Source organism: Callithrix jacchus, chromosome 11 (genome assembly GCF_049354715.1).
Source record: "Callithrix jacchus isolate 240 chromosome 11, calJac240_pri, whole genome shotgun sequence".
Lineage (NCBI taxonomy): Eukaryota > Metazoa > Chordata > Mammalia > Primates > Cebidae > Callithrix > Callithrix jacchus.
Genome location: NC_133512.1, coordinates 41,125,673 through 41,145,989, shown reverse-complemented (window position 1 = coordinate 41,145,989; position 20,317 = coordinate 41,125,673). Strand labels below are relative to the sequence as shown.

At 34.8% G+C, this 20,317-nt stretch overlaps 1 protein-coding gene across 1 annotated transcript in view; it reads left to right on the top strand.

Annotated features, from left to right (window-relative positions):
* Positions 1-4: 4 nt before the first annotated feature.
* AHR (aryl hydrocarbon receptor) overlaps positions 5-20,317 on the top strand; it is a 46,266-nt gene continuing 25,953 nt past the window's right edge. Inside the window, exons 1-2 of the mRNA XM_002751529.6 lie at positions 5-692; positions 11,360-11,547. Coding sequence (XP_002751575.3) covers positions 628-692; positions 11,360-11,547 — 253 coding nt within the window. The 5' untranslated portion in view covers positions 5-627. The remainder of the gene's footprint in view (positions 693-11,359; positions 11,548-20,317) is intronic.

Genomic DNA, 20,317 nt, shown 5'->3' with positions numbered 1-20,317 from the left:
ATTCAGCCGGTGCGCGCGGCGGCGGGAGGCAGTGGCGGGTTAGTCCCCTTGACGCTCTATTCCGAGCGTGCCTTGGACCGCCAGCTCAGACCAGAGACAGCCGTGTAACTGAACGGAAGCTGGAGGCAGCGGGGACTAGTGCCCGGCGCTGGAGCTCTGCAGGCGGGAAGCACCCAGCATTTGGGAAGTCCCGGGAGCAGTACGGCGGCGCCTCCTTCGCCCAAGGGGCCGCGGCGGCGGTCACGGGGCGCGGCGCCACCGTGCGCGACCCAGGCCAGGATTCTAAATAGCCCAGGCTCCTCCTCCTCCCGGGCCGCCTCACCTGCGGGCATTGCCGCGCCGCCTCTGCCGGTGTAGACCGCACCTGCGCCGCTTCGCTCGCGGGTCTCCGCCCCTCGCCACCCCTCACGGCGCCAGGCCCGGGCAGCTCACCTGGACTGGCGCGGAGTGCGGGAGCCGGGTCGCTGAAGCGCGGCGCTCACGCCGCTGTCCGGAGAGGACGCAGGTGGAGCGGGCAAGACTTCGCGGAACCCGGCGCCGGCCTCCGCAGTTGTCCCAGCAGACACCGAGTCCCGGGGACCCGGACGCCCGTGCCCGAGGAGGAGCCGCCGCCGCCGGCTGGGCACCATGAACACCAGCAGCGCCAACATCACCTATGCCAGTCGCAAGCGGCGGAAGCCGGTGCAGAAAACGTGAGTGTCCGGAGCGCGTCCTCATCGCGGGGGCTGGGCGCTCTGGCACGCGGGTGCGGGAGGCAGCCCCACCCCGCCCCCAAATCCCTGCGATCCTGGGGATTAGGTTCTTTCCCGGCACTGCCTGTGGAATTGTGGTTTGGAGGCCGGTCGGGAGACCGAGGACTTGGATTCTCCAGTTTTCAATGATTGCATTTTAAAAAGTGCCCTCCCACCCATCCTCGGCCCCCGCGCCAGTGCACACGCACCCTCTCACATCTGCAACTTTTTCTCTCTTCTTTGGTCCTAATTTGTTGACAGCTCTCATCTGCCTTGTGCTGGTGGATTACTTAGTATAAACCTGTCGAAATCTCCTTCCACTTCTAATATCCGCATGGGTTAAGTTAGAGGACGGTCTTAGTTCTTCTTCTTGGTAGAGTTTGGTAGGACAAGATGTTTTAAAGAGCAAAACACGTGGCGAATTTTTGCGAAGGGGCAGTGACTCTAAAGGTACTTTTTGGTCCCCACCAAATGGCTTTCTATTGCGCTCTTATTTGGCAGCGATTTTGTAGCGCTCATCGTGATTGTATTGGTAAAGTGGATAGAAGTGGTAGCAGGTGGGAGTGGATGCAATGGACAGGATACGGTGGAGGATTTGTATTCCTCAGACACCTTTTTGGGAAACTTGCTTATCACTTTTGGGGTGGTTTTAGGATCTGTAAAATAAAAGATTTAGAACTATATTTGAGAGAGGTTTTCATTCTTAACATCTACCTCTAACTCTTTTTCGCTTCGAAGTTTTGTTACTTCTAATAGAGTCAGTACAAACTTGCTTATGAGGTCGGTTGATTTTGGTGGGATATTTGTGTGAGATGGCAAATACTATAATTTTTTTTTTTTTTTTTCAGAGAAAAACTAGCCGTGCTTGAAATATTTCCTTTTGTGAGGTGGTTGTATTCCCGTGTTTATTCCAGTTTTTTTATTTCTAATTTTATCTGAGTTACTTTACATATTTTTCAAGTTTCCGTAAACAATTTTAGGACTCTTAAACGTCTTCTCAGACCAAATTAGAAGTGTGCATTTTCCTTAGATTTTACCTAACACTAATGGGAACCAGAGAAATAACAGTTTAAGATTTACGTGTAAAATCAATTATTGGTTTAAAGGTACATTCTAGAATTCAACTTCCTTTCAGAATTTCAGTTATCGTAGTTCTTCAGAACTACACATATAAATTGGCATTAAGAGGATAATTATAAATAGACTGATTAAAATTTGGAAGTTTTACAGTATAGTGTGTCTTAAGGGAATATTGTCAGACTAGCAGTTTTCTACCTTGGCAGTTTGAGACATTGGTTTATACTACTTTTAATTTTGTAGAATGGTTTCTTAAAGTATGTTTGTTTGAAGGACAATTTGACATTGTCCTTGATGGTTCAAGTTGGGAGGCATCCCAAATGTCTGTTCTATGTATTTATTAATACACTTAGCATCATGTATAATAGGTATATTAATGGGTTTTATGTGTATTGTCAGAAAACGGGAAGATCTCCCTGATGTGTTTTTAAAATACCGGGTTCCAGTTAGCGTATTATAAAAGGACTTGGATGGCTTTGAAAACAAAAACAAATGCCATAATTTTGTACAGTTTAACATTTATGGATTCTAATTTAGATGGTAATGTTTTAATATATTACATTTTTCTTTTGCATAAAATGTAACTTGTTAGATTATCTTAATATTTTAATACACTTTCTTAGTCTTTAATGTACTTGTTTTTAATAATTTCCTATAACAAAAGTATTTTCCTGATTCAGCCCACATTTTATTTTATTAGTGTAGATGTTTATCTGATCTCTGCTGAGCACTGTACATTGCTTCTAATCATAAAGATGCCTTAAATATCACCAGCTTGTTCTGTAAGAAAAGCCTAGTGCTGGCGTTTTCATTGTCAAATGAAAGTGTTTATATAAATTATTTTTACCTGAATAAATAATGGTTAATTTTATAATGCAGTTAATTAAAGTTTATTTTAGGAATGAAATCATTAAACCTGATATTAAATTTAGTATTAGTTTTAAAATTAAAGTACTAGTTTGTGGCCTAATTAGGCCCAAAATATGCCAACATTGGGGAAAATAGATGTTGTTTTGAGCTGAAAATGCTATCCAGACCTACTATACCTCCACCTTAGTGAGAGCCACTTTATTTTATTTACAGATAAAATATGACGTAGCATAATATAGGATTGTTTAAAAAGACAGTCATTTAAATATTAATTTTATGAAATATATATGTTCTGCAAAATTTTGGTGTAAAGTAGGTGACACTTGTAACCTGTGAATTTATTAAGAAAAATTAACCCCCCCTAGTGGCGACTCTCACATTGAAAATTATTAGTAGGAAATACATTCTAAATATATTCAATTTAATTCCACTGAAGTATCTCGAACATAGTAGACTCTCAATAAATGTTTCCTTTCTTTTTGGAGCAACAAAAGTTGGGAAATTAAAGGCGCTGAAGCAACTTTACATCCAATTCATGTCCTACCTCAAGAAGAAAATATCAAAGATAACCTTCATTATAGGATTTACTGTAACTTTCCTTAGACTGTTGCCCCATACTTAGTAACCCTACTCAGAGAAAGAACAAATCCTGTGTTTATTTTATTCTCGTTGAAAATGAAAGTGTTTGTTTAGTTATTTTGTCTCATGAAGACAGTCAAAAAGATCATTATAGAACTAAATAGAATGTTTTTCCCTAGTGATAACTTTGGACATAGTTTTGTATTTTTAAGGTTTTACTGATGAAGACAAAGTTGTAATGGATTTCAGCTTATTTATGTGTAGCAAGTTAGCACTGACTGTTGGCAAATAATAGGTGTTAAATAAAGGGCATCTGCACTTTAAAATGATACCAGCAGTAGTGGTGATTAAGCCGCCCATCATGAAGTGTCAGAACTGGAAGTAACTTCTGTGCTTAGCTGATCCTTCTTTAAAATGCATACTGATAAAAGCTTTTACATTTATTAACATATTAATAATATAATATAAAAGCATTGTCTATTTTGCTATTCATTATTTTTAAATGTCATGAATTTCATATATATAATACTGAATTGTGTTACTTACATAATACTCATTAAATGTTTCATATAAATGTATGATGCCATTTTAAAAATAGCTTCTAAAATAAAAGATCTTTTCATTTACACAGTTATTTCACCATCATTTTTCTTTCAAATAGCTTGATTTAGATAGCATGTACATAGTAGTTATGGACACTTGCTCATTGGAACAATGAAATGAAATAAGTGAAAGTGTTTAGTTATAGGTAACATTAAATGGCAAAAAGAGACAACAGGTATAAATTGAAAGCACTGGATCTAAACTAAAAAAAAATGATGTCTAGTTCTTCACTGTTACAGATCTGGGCAAGTTTCTTGACCAATAAAGCAGGGCCGTCAGCACCTATACTGATACTCTCACAGCTAAAACTAACAGAAAAAAAAATTATAAACTGTGAACACTGCTGAAGATATAAATGAAACAAAAACATAAATTCTATTCTTTGAATAATTTTAGTTTACATTATCACAGAACAATCAATTCTCCTGTGAAACAGTAAGAGGCAGTATACGATTATGTTCTCAATTATGGCTACAGCTGAAATGTACTACCTTGCTGGTGAATAAATTTACATAGTACATGCTTACTCATGTAGTTAATTAAAACAGTTACCTGGAAGTAAATGCCATACAAATCTTTTACAACAGTACCTTTCTACTTCCACACCTTTTTTAAAATTGATATTTTGCTAGTGGTTTAATATAACTGTTTATTAGCACTTATTATGACACAAGTGTGCGTAGTTCTTTACATCATTTTCTTCGTTTTTGTAATAGTACTAAAGAAAGATAGTGTTATTTAAGTTTATAGATAGGGAGCTGAGGTTCAAATTCAAAGTTGTTCAGGTAATGAAAAAGCGGTGGATATTGGACCTTAGGTCTTGTGACTTCAAAGCTTATGTTCTTACTGACTTCACAGTACTGTCCAGGTGAACAGGTTCAGTGATGCATACAGTGCAGCCATATCCGAGGGCTTTTCTATTGTCCACTGTTTCTTCTCAAATAGTGTTATGGCTGAAATAAATTATTTATCATTTCCCATACATGATTTGTACTTGCTCATCTTCATACTTTTGTTTTATGAGTCTTTTCTCCTGTCTTGTTGATTTGCTACTTACCTCCCTTCCTCTTGAAAACATTGTTTTTAATGGCTGCATAATACTCTGTTGTGCTAATACTCTATAATTTATTTAACTGTTTTCCTTTTGGGAGGAAATTTTATTCCCAACATTTAATGTTTTAACTAGTATTTCAGATAATACGCTTGGGACATGTAAATTTTTATGCAAATTTATTTTCTTAGAAAAAATTCCTGTAAGGGAATTTGGAGGTAGAAAAGTATGTATTACTTTAAGGTTGAGCCAAAGGTTACACCCCAAGAGATAATGTCAAATTAAGAAAAATTTGCTAATTACATACCCATCATCAATCTGGGGATGTGACTATATCATTGCATTTTTGCTTAAAAATATTATAGTCAGTTTCATAGGCAAAAAAAAAAAAAGCGTGGCTGGTAATTAAAGTTATATGTTGGAATCATGGTTGTGTATAAGAGAAGTAGTTGCAGATTTTCTACTTAGGGTGTCGTTTACATATTCGTTTGTTTTGTCATATATTTTTCAGTCGTCTTTTAGTTCTTTTTACTTCTTTCTATTGAAATACAGTTTTAAAATGTATTTCTATTAAATAATACTGGTAGATTAAAAAAGTCAGTTATGTATGTGGTGCGTCTTAAGTATAGCATGTTAGGCCCTATCTTTTGATGTATTACTGTGGTAGTTACAGATTTTAGTGCTGTCTGTCTCTCCTTAACCTTTTTCACCTTCCTCCATCCTCCCTCTATATTTTATCACAATTTCGGATTATATATACTTTAATGTCGTATTATTTTTCACTGTATATTGTTTACTGTTTACCTAAGTGGTATACTGTGATTACATTTTCCTTCCTGTTCTGTGCTATGATTGATTTCTTTTCTACCTGTTTTCCATCTTCATGTTTATTTGCATCTGAGTTTAGCTATCTCTCAGGTTTTTGGAGACAGAGTGTGTGCGTCTGGCTCTTGCTTTTCTTGTTTCGTGTGATTTTTCTGGAAGAGAAGGGTAGTTGCAGAAAGCCAGGTATTCTACCGTCATGGAAATAGAGGTGTCTTGCATGTATTTAATACCTGATTTAGATGCCACCTCTTCATCACCACATAGCACCTGTGTTACTGAGCAATACATTATATTGATTTTGCCATGTTATGAAATATATTTCCTCCCAGTAGGAAAAAGAATGTCTTTAAAGATAGCATTATCATTTGTCTTTGAAGCTACCAGAGCTTCCAAGTACAATACCATGCACATAGTACATATTTGAGATGTATTGATTTAACAGTTAACTACCACTTAACATTTTTTGGTAATGTTTTAGTGATTCTGATAAGGCAGATACATTTTATGTGGGTTCAAGGGGAATTAAAAAAACGTGTATTTGCATAGAAGAAGAGGGAAGGGGAAACAATGAGTTTTTCAGGATTATGGAAATGATGGTGGTTTCTAGACCATATTTCATTTTCCTGATTTTCCTTGCTGATGTCTTGTGTTGTTTACATCTTGTCATCTCTTCTTAGGTATAGCAAACAAAAGGTAAAGGAAAGAATTCATCACCCTTATAGGGAAGCAGCAGGAGGGTGGCAGAAGACTTCTGACTCATTACATGTGGCTTCCAGCCTGAATTCTCAGAAGTTTTTGTAGATATTTTTTTACTCATATAGGGAAATAAAATATCTAGCAATATTCAGCCTGACAATGAAGTTGGGATCTATTTGTGCTATGTGTCACCTCTGTAATGTTACATTAAGCACATAGTTTATGAGTGTAAATATTTGAAATTTATATTCAGAGATAAATACGTATACATTGAAGCTGTGGGGCAGGAAATGAAGAATGAATGGGGTTGAGAGTTGGGCTTTTTTTGGGTGTAGGAAGTATGTTAGGGAGATTTTATTGAGGAATACTTCAAATTTCCTAGCTGTTGGATGGAGAGTAGCACTATAGTCAGTGGTGAGAAGGGAGTGCCCAACTTCTGGGGAATGTGAATGAGAGGGCACTCAGGTACAGGACTGGAAATAAAGATAAACAAGTTATGGGTAAGTAGACTGAAGCAGTAAGAATAGATTAAATCACCCCGAGAAAAAAATCCGATAGAGCAAACTCAGTACTGTGAGAGGTAATCTCTTTTTAGAAAATGTCACTTTAATCTCATGGGATTACTGAAATCATATCTTTGTATGTCATTTTGAGATTTTATGATAAAAGTTATATAAAACACAGTTATATTTATGATTAAACTAGGTTGTTAATTTTTTCAGCTTTTCTTCAAACACTGGCTACAAATGATGAACCTTATAGACATTTTTGATGGAGATGTTAAAAGAGCTTTCAAAATAAAATTCAAGCTGGCATTGAGCATACTGTTGGGCCTGTACCACCAGCAGCTAAAGCTTGCAGGGCTTCTAAACAGAAGCATGGCATGCAGTCAGCTAGAGTCTTGATTTCGTAATGATTTTAATTACAGATTGAGACAAGATTTTTGAAGTGAAGGTTTCAAAAAATAAGGTGTTGCCCCTTTGCCTGACCAACATCATACGGTGTATTTCAGGAACTCTGGAGCTCCCAAATCCAATCTTACAGGGATGTTTATTTATATTTCAAATAACCTTTTTCTTAAATAACGGTTAGCAGTGTCCTTTGGTATAGATTCGAAGACAATATAAAAGTAAAAACAGCATAATCCAAGTCAAGTGTAGTTAATGTAAGATTACCCTCTATTTGTAATCATTCTGTATATATTCAAGATATATGGATAGATATTAAATATTTTCACAAAATAATTTTGTACGTTTCTCACAAAATCAGTGAAAAAGTGGGTCAAATGCATTACCTTTCTTAGCTTTAACAATCTGACATTTTAAAAACTTCTGCGTTGTTGAGTCCAGTGGGTACTTCTCAGCCCTGACCTTAATTTCTCTGTGTATTTGACTGTCTCCTATGACCTCCAAAATAATCTACCCTGGTTCTTTTTCTGTTTTGTCATTTGTCCTCTGTGTCTATGCCTCTTCCATAGCTCTATACCTAAACGTTAGTATTACTGATGTCTGTCCTCAAGCCACTTTTCTTCTTCTTTGGTATTGCTCTTTTTGGGAGATGTCGTTGTTTTTTCCAAGCTACAAATTGTGGAACCATTTGCAACCTCTCCTCAATCAATGTTTTCCTCTTCCTTGCTTTCTATACCACGTTAGTTCAGTTAAGTGAACATTTGGGTCTGGCTTAAATCTCTCTTCAAGCCAGTCCTTTCTTAATCTCACTATCACTGCCTTTGGTCAGGTTGTGATTATTTCTTTTCTTGGCACTTTCGGTCAGCAAACATTAATTGAGAGTCCACTCTGTGTCAAGTAGTATGCTGGGCATTAAGGATACGATAATGATTACGTTTACATAGAAATAAGAGTGGCAGGCAAACAAGTGGAAGCAATTAGGTTACTTGAAAATGGGAATTTGTTCTCATATTATTTTATAAGATATACAGTAATACAGTAGAAATGTAGACAGTTTTACATTATTAAAAACAAGTGTCAAAGTCTAGTGTGAAGTTGAATATTGCAAAGAGCCAGCACGAGATAGGGAGCAGTAGCACATGAAGGGATACGTTCACGTTCCTGTTATTTCTCCCTGTGTGATAGCAGCTTTCCTTACTTCAGTGTTTGTGTTACTGTCTTCTCTCCAGTGTTTCATAATCATTACTGGAAAGCTACCAAGAGTGCAGGACTGGGTTGTATACACATTTTCTATTTATGTGAAGTTGTTTGTATGGAATATTCCTTAATGAAATGGTTGTGTAAGACATTTGTATAAGAAGCCGAATGGGGCAGAATAGCTAATCCATTGTGAGGCAGGTCAGGAAGGACTTCACAAAAGTAATCTACTTGAGCGGGACTTGAAGTGGATGGGACATAACAAGGACGTTGTATGAAAGCACCAAAGCACATTTTGTAACTGTAGGTGATTTCTTAGCTCTGGGGTAGAATAGACAAAACTGGCTTTGGCTAGAAGAAATGAAGCCAGAGGGGTAGATAGAAGCTAAAGATCATGAAAGATTTTGTGTGCTAAACTGAGGAACTTGGACAGTGCAGAGCTACTGAAGAATTTTAATCAGAGGAATGACAGTCATTTATGTTTTAGAAAGAAGTTCCTGGTGGCCCAGAATCCTAACTTCAGCAAACCCTGCCCTGCTTTCTGTATTCTCTATCACTAGAGTCAGCTTGGTAAAACACAAGGCTGATCTTGTAAATCCCAGCTCAACACTTAAGATGACTCCCAGATGCCCAAGTCCAATTTTCTACCATTATTTTGCTATCTCCTCTATCTTGAACATTTTTTCATCAGACACCCACATGGCTCACTTCATTTTACTTATGTCTGTGCTGAAACATCACATCAGAGAGAACTTCCCAGGCTATCCAGAGCATCATCATCTCCGTCACCCCTTAGTTTCTTACCTTGCTTTTTCTTCTTAGCACCCACCAGCCCTGAAAGCTATATGTTTGTTTGTTTATTTCTGCATCTTCCACCTAGGATGCAAGCTCCATGACAACAGGAGCTTTTGTATGTTTTCTTCACCTGTAAGTGTTCTGTGCTGGGCACTTGATAGGTATTCAATATTTGTTGAAAGAACACGGCCTTAACCATCTATCTTCTCTCCCTTTCACCCTGTGCTTCTCCCTTCAGATGGTAGAATTCTCACAGTTCACCAGTCCTTAGTTAAACCTCCTCATGAAATACTGTCCCTACCTCAAGATCCATCTCAGATACCACCTTTTCTGTAAAATCTTTCTTCAAGTAGTTGCTGCTTCTGCTTAGCTCACATGACACTTTTTGAACATTTAGGAGAAAAGCGTTTTCCTGGGCTGTCCAGTATGTGTTGGGTGGAAATAAATACTTATTGAGAAGTTATTAACCAGTAGAGAATTACACAATGAGGCAGACAAGCATTAAAGGTAAAGGTTGAAATTCAGTTGGCTAAGTGGAGAAATATAATAATTAGGTGTGACTTGAAATTTGTTTATAATTGCAATACAAATAGGGGAAAATAGCTAGGGGAACCATCACCAATTTCTATTATATACACAGTTCTACAAACAATTTGGAGAAGATATCTGTTGATACAAACACACACACACACACACATACCATTTTGCCAATGTATTACCTGTTTTTTGTAGAAATATTTACTTTTCATCATCTTTCTGCATAAAGTATTACTTGTCCACATACATTATTGAAAAGAAATTATCTAGAAATGTTTTGATTGGGTCATATTAATAGCTCTATGCCCAGGCCAATGTCTATTTTACAAAAGCTGATATAACTCCATTTGAAGTGTTGTAAGAAAATGCTGGATAATTACTTTTCTGGCTAATAGGAAGGTATAGAGGTATAGGGTATAAATTACTTTGGTTTTTCAATTCAGCATGGGTATCTATGATCCTTAAATTCACTTTAAGTGATTAATGTCTGCTATGAAATCCTGGCTAGGGGCTTTGTGTGAAGTTGTTCAGTTTTTCAATTCTGAACTCATATTCCTCTTTAACCTGTAAGTGTCTTTTTTCTCAGGTGAAAATATGCTGAATTGTTTAGGGTTTCATTGAACTTTCTGAGACACAAACTATGAAAGCTTTTACATGTATTTATATTTCTTGTTGACAAATATTAGAAGTTGTCATTACTGACAACTTTGCTTTTACATGTAGGCAATAATTCTACTTATTTTATGAATATTTGAATATTCTACGAATATTCGAATATTCTACTTATTCTATGAATATTTGAATATTCTATAAATAATTAGAATTATTGCCTACATGTAAAAGCAGAAGTTGTCAGTAATCACAACTGCTAATATTTGTCAACAAGAAATATAACAAAAGTCAAATTTATTCTTTTTTTAATATTTGAAGACCACATTAGATGGCTGGAGGACCACCTGCAGGTGGCAGAGGGGCTTTGGGACATTATCTCTAATAAGTCGAAAGTAAATAAATACAGGAAGCTGGTGCTATGAAGATAAATACTTTATTTAGGATTGTCTTTCTTGACAGCGTCAGTGATGCTGAGAGGCTTCCTGTGGAAGATAGAAAAGGAAGTATGATTTTCATATAATTTATCACAGATTTCTCTCTTTTTTCCACCTAACAATGGCTAATACATTTGAGAGGGGGGAAGAAAATCCCAATAGATCTGTTAATCGGGAATCACTATACTACAAATGCATGAAGTATAGGTAAACGTTTTCCTATCATGAGTTTATAAGCTTTTTAATGAACTATTAGGAAGAATTTAACCCCTTTCCTTCTTTTTCTTAATTAAGATGTGAAAGGAAGATTTAAGAAACACTTATGTAAACTTGAAATAGACTTTAAAAGTTTGTTGTATTAGAGAAATATTTGAAGATATATTATAATGCAATAGAAATTTTTGCTTTTTAAAGGATTTTTATGGTATTTTGTTTGTTTTTCAGAGTAAAGCCAATCCCGGCTGAAGGAATCAAGTCAAATCCTTCCAAGCGGCATAGAGACCGACTTAATACAGAGTTGGACCGTTTGGCTAGCCTGCTGCCTTTCCCACAAGATGTTATTAATAAGTTGGACAAACTTTCAGTTCTTAGGCTCAGTGTCAGTTACCTGAGAGCCAAGAGCTTCTTTGATGGTAAGACAGAAGGGTTTAATTTGTCAGCAATCATGTATTAAAAAGAAACTATTAAATATGGCTGTTTCTGTGTTAATAAATACAAAAATTAGCCATATTTGAAAACATTTTGTTTATTGTTGTATAGTAAAACTTCAGTGGCAAAGCCAGATTTATAAGTCTTAAAATCAATTTTCCAGTTTTATTCATCAAACAGATGGAGCCACTGAAATGATGCATGGTATGATTCTTTGAAAATCATCTATTCAGAAGTTATGCTCATATTGATTATGTCCAATTCCAGTTTCCCTTCTACCTTAATATTTAAAAGTCTCTTTTTAAGAAAAAAATAAAGGAAAGGATAAAACACCATCTTGCTGGATTTTCTGTATTTTCATAGACATGTCATTTTATCCCTCCAAACTTACGTGTTTCTAATCTTTTACATTAATTGTATACTGACAGCAAGAAATATAATTAAAACTTTTTTTTCCCCACTAGAAAGAACATTTACTTATAAGAGTCAATAGAATTGGATTTTATTCTCTATTGTGTCACTGAAAACTATTTGGCTTTAACCAAACGAGGTAGCATCCCCATACCTCAGTTTCCTCAGCAGTAAAAGTTAAGGTTTGAGCTAGGTGGCTGGATGATATTTGTTACCTTTAAATCACAACGGAAGTTTTTGTTTGCAAATGACGTTTCAGTTTGTTGTCTCATGTAAAATCATTTTTTGATTACTCTTTTATCTGTCATAAGGCAGAAATCGATTATTTAAGGAAATGGTCTTTTTAAAATGTCATATAATTTTACTAACTATAGCAAGTTAATGATAAAATCTCAATGGCCAATGTCGGTGCTTCTCATGCTTTAATGTATTTACACATCACATAGGAATCCTGTCAAGATGCAGATTGTTGTTCAGTAGCTTTAGATTTTGCATGTTTAGCAAGCTCCAAGATGGTGCTGATCCTGCTAGTCTAGGTCATTAGTAAGTGTCTAGACAACACGTTTATAGATACTCAAATTGGTAATTTGTGTTTAGAATATTGCAACAGCTAATTTCCCTTTAAATTTAGGTTTACATAGTTCGATGTGTTTAGTCTCAGCATCTTTTTATTTATTTGCTTGCTTGCTTGCCTGTCTCTATATTCTTTCTTTTGGACAAAAGCTATTTTTTTTAACAGTTGTGTTCTGGGCAGTATACAAATTTGAGGATAGTGATTTCAGGAAAGATTATATATTTCAAAGTTTCATAGTAAACAAATTTTCTCTGACCTGTACAAAAAGTATTTGAATTTTCAGTTGCATCTATACCAAGCCCTTTTTCTTGGGAGAGGAGTTAAGCAGTATTCAATGATGTGTCTGTGAGTATGTGTTTATTAGCTGTAGTCATTTTGCCAACTTAGTTGAAACTAGAATTCAGGTTTCTAGATTCCTTATATTGTTTTTTTCTGACCAAATAATTACTTATTTTCTTCTGGGAACTGTTACATAGCAAAGCACTGAGGATTTTTTCCTAGACCTGTGGTTCTTAAAAGTGTAGTACCCAGACAGGCAGCATCAGCATCACCTGGGCACTTACTAGAAATGCTAATTATTGGGCCCAAACCTAGACCTTTGCTATCTAAGGTGGTGGGACCCTTGGTGGTGGGATCCTTGGTAGTGGGGCTAGATGCATGTTAAACTTTAGGAGTCACTCCATAGATTGTAACCTCAGGCCTCCTCCCAGCTTCACAGAATATTGCCCTGATCCCTAGCATTTACTCACATGCTGTGCTTAGTGCTTGACCATGTGGTGGCAGATTCTGTGATGTGTAAGACGTGGTTGCCATCCTTAGGGAGTCTGGAGTCGAGAGGCACAGGAGGCATTAATCCTTGACTCTTATAAAGGTTTATTGACTTGAGTCATTTTACCTTCCCGTTTTCTGCTCTTTATAATGGGGAATCAAATTATATATGTTTTACAAAAAAGTATTGGTTTTTCCTCTGTTTAGTAGTATATGTGTATATATATGTGTGTGTGTACCTAGGCAGATACATATAAATGTACGTATGAAGCATACACACATATACATAAACAAATATATATTTAATGTATACATTGTGTGTGTTCATGTATATATACACAAAGAGACATATACTTGATTAGATATGTGTCTTGTTACTCAGTGCCTCATGTAAAGATAAAGAATGTCATAGTTTAACACAAGATTCATCATGGAATTGTTAACCGTTTTCTCAGCTCCTCATAATGGGTTTTTCTGTTTTTATTCTGGTTCAGTGTATTTGACAGTAGGATCCTAATACCTATTTGCATGATTCCTTCATCAACTACATTATATTTATTGTTAGATCTTTTTCAAGCAGCAATATGCATAAGAATTACTAGAAAGCTTTTTAAAATGCATATTCTAACGTATGCACCTGCTGGTACAAGTAAGTTCTATGTAAAACTCAAGAATCTGTATTTTAACAAGGATGTTACGGATTACAGAGTCTGAGGCAGTGATTTAGCCTAGCCTTGATCATGCCCTGAACGAGTTAATTTTTTTTTCTTTGCCTTCAGAATGACAAATGTACAAAATTTAAAGAAGTTTATAACTATTTTTGCTTGGGTTTTAGTGGTGTACATTCAGCCTAAGCAGTTCTTAGATTGTTTGATACGGAAACATAGAATAAGATGGAAAATGAAAATAATCTGTTTTTTTTTAATCCCCAAATTTCCTGCAGACTACCAGTGATCTAAAAAGGCAATGCAATATTTCAGAGCACACAGAGAATGAAATTTTAAGAGTAACCCTTATGACCTGAATAAATAGTAAATGCAAATAGAGAGACTTGGAACATGCTAACAACGATTAGCAGTTTTGTGTGCTGTTAGACCCACTCTCCCGCTATTAGGGAAACAGTATAGCGAAGCGAAGGGAAGCTCAAAGTGAATAACAGGATGCAAACAGGGGGTGTGTAAATTCCTGCGGAAAGAACAATATAAACGAGTAATCATACAATCTTGTTAGAAAGGAAACTCAAGTTTTACTGTAACAATAGATATTTTTCCAAGAAAATACAACTATTTATTGCAAGTTTAAATAATCCAACCTGGATGGATCTTCTTAAAGTTTGGAACCATGACTATACTGCTGCTGCTGTCTGAAAAGCAACACTAAAGTTTTAAGTAGTACATTAATGTTTATTTATTTCTAATTAATTAAAACATTTTGAAATATAACTTTACTTGAACAAGGCTTAGTAATTTTTCACTTTTTATAAAGTTAAAAACAGTTTTCTTTGACATGATTTAAATATTACATTTAAATATATTATTGCTGAGATGGAGGGTATTTAAAAAATTTAAATAACTTAATGACTACAATCAGTAGTAGTTTATTAATAGAGACTAGGATTTGGGTGGTTACAGCCTAACCTTTGAAATTGGTTGATGTGAAGAGAAAGGATTGTTTCCTCCTATATTATGTCTCTTAAAATTATTAAACACTGTACACTGGGCTTGTTGACTAATCTTATTAGCATGTTTTATTCTTAACTTCACCATATATTTAATACAGTTTTTAATGAGATTTTCTTACTTTTTTTGAAATGCTCATTATTATGTAAATATTTTGTTCAAATTATTCTGGTTTTAGACAGCTACCCCAAAAATTAAGAATTTGGAAATGACTACTCTTCATTTTCTGTTTACATACAAATACCTAATAAGCCTGATAAAATGGAGCTAAGATTTCTGAATTTCTAATTTCAAAGTCTTGCATTTGCGGCTGTCATGGGGAATAATATTCTTCTAGTTATTTTTAAAATAAGGTAATGTTAGGGAAAATCTAAGACTTGAATCATACGTGCTTAAAATAATCACCATTTTATAAAATGTAGAATTATTTACATCTTAAAATATTTTACATTCATTAAGCCTAAAAATGCTGTGGGAAGAGAGGATAATAGTTATATAATGTGATGATCTAACATTTATTTGACCCCATTGTTTATCATGAATCTTTCTTTACTTTATTTTAAACTAAAAATTACAAGTGCTCTGTTCTTGGTCTTCTTTTGCAGAAGCTTTAACAGTTCATTCCCAGTTCATTAGGTTTTCGAAAGAGAGCTTTTGTGTTCATTCATCTTCAGCTTGTGCATTTCTCTGAATTTTGGTTGTTTTAGTATCTTTCTAGACCAGAGCATTATTCTTGTAAAACAAGTATATATACATATGTATATGCAAAGAACAAGCTTGAACAAGCAGTAAAAATGAATTAAATAGCAAGGTACTTTTAAGTGTTGATGTTTTATAAAATCTAATAGATTTGTATGTCTGCATTTTTATTCATGAGAATTTTATAGTTTCATCTGCTTTGCTATAATTTAAAAATTTCTATGTGTCAATTTGCCAAAGTTTCAGTATCATAGTATCATAGCAAACGTCATTTCTTAATTCTAGGACTATCCAAAGTAGATTTGTTTGCGTAACAGTTTAGCGCATCTGAAATCACCAAATAAACTATTTGTTTTACCCATGGCATTATTCATCTTACGTGGTGATTTAATTATTTTTTTCCTAATTCACATTTTCAAATGTGAAACTCTAATTATATTCATGATAACTTTCATAGCTAAAACTATATAAATCTAGGTTCTTTTAAAATTTTAATTTACGCACTTCCTACAATAAAACCCCTGCAGATTTAAACATGAATAAATACAAAGAATAGTAGAGCATTCTTATTGAATGAATATACAAATCCTGGCTCTCAGATTTAATATTGTGACCTCTTTGGTTCAGGAATTTAATCTTTCTTTTCCTCAAATATCCCGATTTACAATATAAGGTTTATTAGATTATATGAATAAATGTAATATGATAGAACTTTATATAGGATATTTTTTATTGCTTTTGTTTGCTTTGACAAATATTTTGAAGAACACAGTGACAAATACCTGAGATTCAAACAATCTAAACTCATTGCATCATTTATTCTATATTTTCCTGCTTTCCTGTCTCTTTTAAATTTACTGACTTAATGGCTTTCTGTTTGATCATTACCTAGTCTTACATGGCTCTAGAATCCTTGTTTATTTGGCCATGAACAGGTCTAGTTAGCCATTAATTTATACCTTTAGTTTTTTGTTTTGTTTTTGTTTTTTTGCTTTTTAGGGAGACTACCATCAGGCTAACATTGAACACCAATTTTCATCAATTTTCCTTTTTCAGCAAATTTTCAAATACATTTAAATTTCTATAGTTAAAACTTATGATATTTTGTGAGACTTTGTGATCTGGTTAATGGAAATGTACACCTTCATGTTACAGTGTTTTAGAAAATATATTCACATATAATAATTACATTAAAGTCTGAAGAAATTTTTATTTAGTAATATTTATGTATTATTTTTAAATGTTTCTCTTACAGCCTTTTGACTTTTTGATCAGTGAATTTTAATGAGTAACTCAAATTCATTTATTTGCTCATGGCTGGAGATTTAGATTTTAGAGGCATTATATCACTGGAATAACATTTTGAGCCATGAAAGTGAATAAAATATTCCAGGGGGAGAGCTTGTAGAATAAGAGGAAAAGTACCAAAAGATAAGATGTTTTAAGGATGAGGAGGGGTAGAAAAAAGGGAAATCTGTGCAATATGAAAGTATGCTAAGGTAATAATGACTTGACTTAAGATGCCTTCATTTGATGTGTTAAATTCTTAAATTAGAGGGCCAGAGAGAAACCTGAATATGAAAGTGTGAACTGAAATGAAAAGAAAGTGTATACAGAAAAACAATTGTACTAGAGAAGGTTATTTCCATTCCTTGTTTGTCCATAAAGGCCAAGAAGCCGTTCAGGTGTTAGCATTGGGAATTAAGAGGGAGACAAATGTCTGGGCATTTTGTAATCTCAAAACCTGTAATCTCAGCATTTTGAGAATTTGGAATGGGAGGACAGCTTGAACCCAGGAGTTTGAAACCAGCCTGGACAACGTAGTGAGACCTCGTCTCTACAAAAAAATAAAAAATTAGCTGGGTTTGGTAACACAGTTCTGTATCCCAGTTACTCATGAAGGTGAGGGGGGAAGATCTCTTGAGCCTAGGATGTCAAGAATGCAGTGAGCCACGATCGAGCCACTAAATTTCAGGAGTGAGACTCTGTCTTACACACACACGAAAGAGGGAGACAAGCAGTCTAACGGGATTGGTTGACATAAAGAACCTTAATGAATTGTCCATACTGAATTCTTCATGTATTTTCTAGCCTGAAATTTTCCCACACAATTGTTATTTTTTCCAAACATTCTGTTGTCAGTTGGATTTTTTATCGTATCTAGTTTCTGTGTTAGGGAGACATTTCATCTCTTTATCTCAGCATGGTAGAGGGAGATTGTGTTTTTTGATGAAAACACTGAAAGGCAGGAGATGCGGATGCTAGTTCAGTTAAGGAATCTTGTGTTTTTTGATAGACTTTAACCTCACCATTCCACAGGGTCTTCATCTTCTCAGCATGTTTGATAATGATGCTTGCTATCCCTGATGAATTAGGTTTGTAGTAAATTAATCCTAAAAATGAGAGATCTGTGAAATAAATTTTATAATTAACATTGTTACTGTTATGGAAATGAGAGTTATTTCCTGCAAAATACTGATATTTCACTTGTTTTAATGAAGAATTATCTGTTGTTTTGTTAAATATCCATAAGGGCCTTTTCGGAGCTGGTATTAATATCAACTGAGAATCTCTTTGTTGAATTAATTTCATATTTTGATTTAGGGATAGAAATTTGTTAATAAACTGTTTTCCCCATTTTGATATAATATGTAATAATTACATATGCTGTTTTCTTTTTTATCAAAAGTGGCACATACTCAAATCTAGATGCTTAGAAAAGTGTGATAGCTTTCTTTGGTGAGGATACAAAATTTGGGCATTGTATGCTACTTGCTGTATTGGGATACATGTTGAATTTTGTGTTATGCTATGTCTTAGTCTTAAATTAGGTACTTCAGTTTTTGTGTTATTACAACAATTTTGTGTAAAATTGTATTATTTCTCAAAGACATTCCCAATAATAACTGATTAACAGCATGGTAATGATAATTTTAAGAAGTATGAGGGAATTCAATTCAGAACACTCATGAGTTATTTTCTAAATCCTGAGGTTCTAAGTCTCTGTTTCTCAAAGAGTGGCACCTTGTTCTCAGCATCACCAGGGAAATTGTTAGCTATGCAAACTGTAGACCCCTATCCTGGACCTACTGAATCAGAAATTCTAGAGGTGTGGCTAAGCATTGTATTTTTAGCCTTCCAGATTATTCTAATGTCTGTGAAAGTTTAAGAATCACTGCTCTCATGATGTGTCTTAAAATGCAGTTTGAATACATCTTGTATGTATGAAAAGCTGAATGCAACTCATTCTCCACTGAAAACGTCAATTAACTGCTCTTGTTCGTTCTATTAATGCAGAGATTTGACATATAGAGGAATTGTGTAAACTGAATGTGTACCAATGAGTAACTAGAAGAATGTTAAACATTTTTGGAAATCAGATTTCACTTGAGAGTTGGGATAGAGCAAACTTTTAAGGACTATTTGACCTGGAAAATGATGTTTCCTAGATTTGTTAAAAAGATAGTTACACTAGTTTCTCAGCCTACAATCATAAATATATTTACATTTAAAAAAACTGAGTATTCTTTCATTCTACCATGGTTATTAGAAATTTGTAGGCAGAAAAACAGTAGTCTGTCAATATCATTAGAAGGTACTGGACTATGCAGACCTACTCTCTGTTTCCTAGGAATTTAGAATATAACATAGGTTTCTTTAGTTGTTTCCCTCCTTCCCTCAAAAGAACATTTCTTTTACAAAAGCAAACACTGTATTGGAGTGAAACATGTATGTTTTGCCAGTAGGAGGTATGTAGAAGAAGCTCCTTTTATGTACACTAATATATTATTTGGAAATACCCATCATAACAGACTAAACTAAACTGGGAATGTTTTTCTTAAATTTAAGAAATACTGCATTACTTAACCCTTTCTAATTTATAAAAGTTTATGTGGTGGGTTGAATATTATAAGTCATAACTTTACTGTCCTTTATGTTTATGTCAATATGGGAATGGAATTGAATTTTCCCTGCCAAAGTAGTAAAGGGGATGGTAAATATTATTAAATAAATTGAATTTATAGCAACAATTTGGGACTAAAAAGGGATATGCTTTTCCCTGGCAGGATTTTTATCATGTCATCTTTCTGTTTAAATGCAACCTATAGTAACAAATATAAAATATAGTTTACCACTATTCAGTATCCCTCATGAACTTTTTTTCCCTTGGCCAATTCAAAGCATGTGATATGAAGAGATTTGCTTTTAGGGAGAAGTGGAAATCTGAACTTACATGTATAAGGAAGGAAAGTACCATATTATGAAACATGGATATGGTTAAATGCATGTGGGAATAAAACTTGAGTCATCTGCGGTATGATTATTTGATATTGCTGTGATATATTTGCATTCTAAATTCATAATTTGTTAAATTCTTACTTGTATGACTGCTTCATAGATCTTTCAATGAGGAAATAGTTGAAATATTTTGGTTTACTATCTTAACATTTTAATGAGTGTTCAGAGTCTGATTCTAACACTTTGGAAAGTGTGAGAATATCCCCGCCAACAGGGAAGATTTTAACAAATGCTCATTGCGGTATAGCAGATGCATCCCATCTTATTTATTTTCAGATGTTACATTTTGTTTCTGTGGACTGTGGTAAATTTAATTCCATGTTT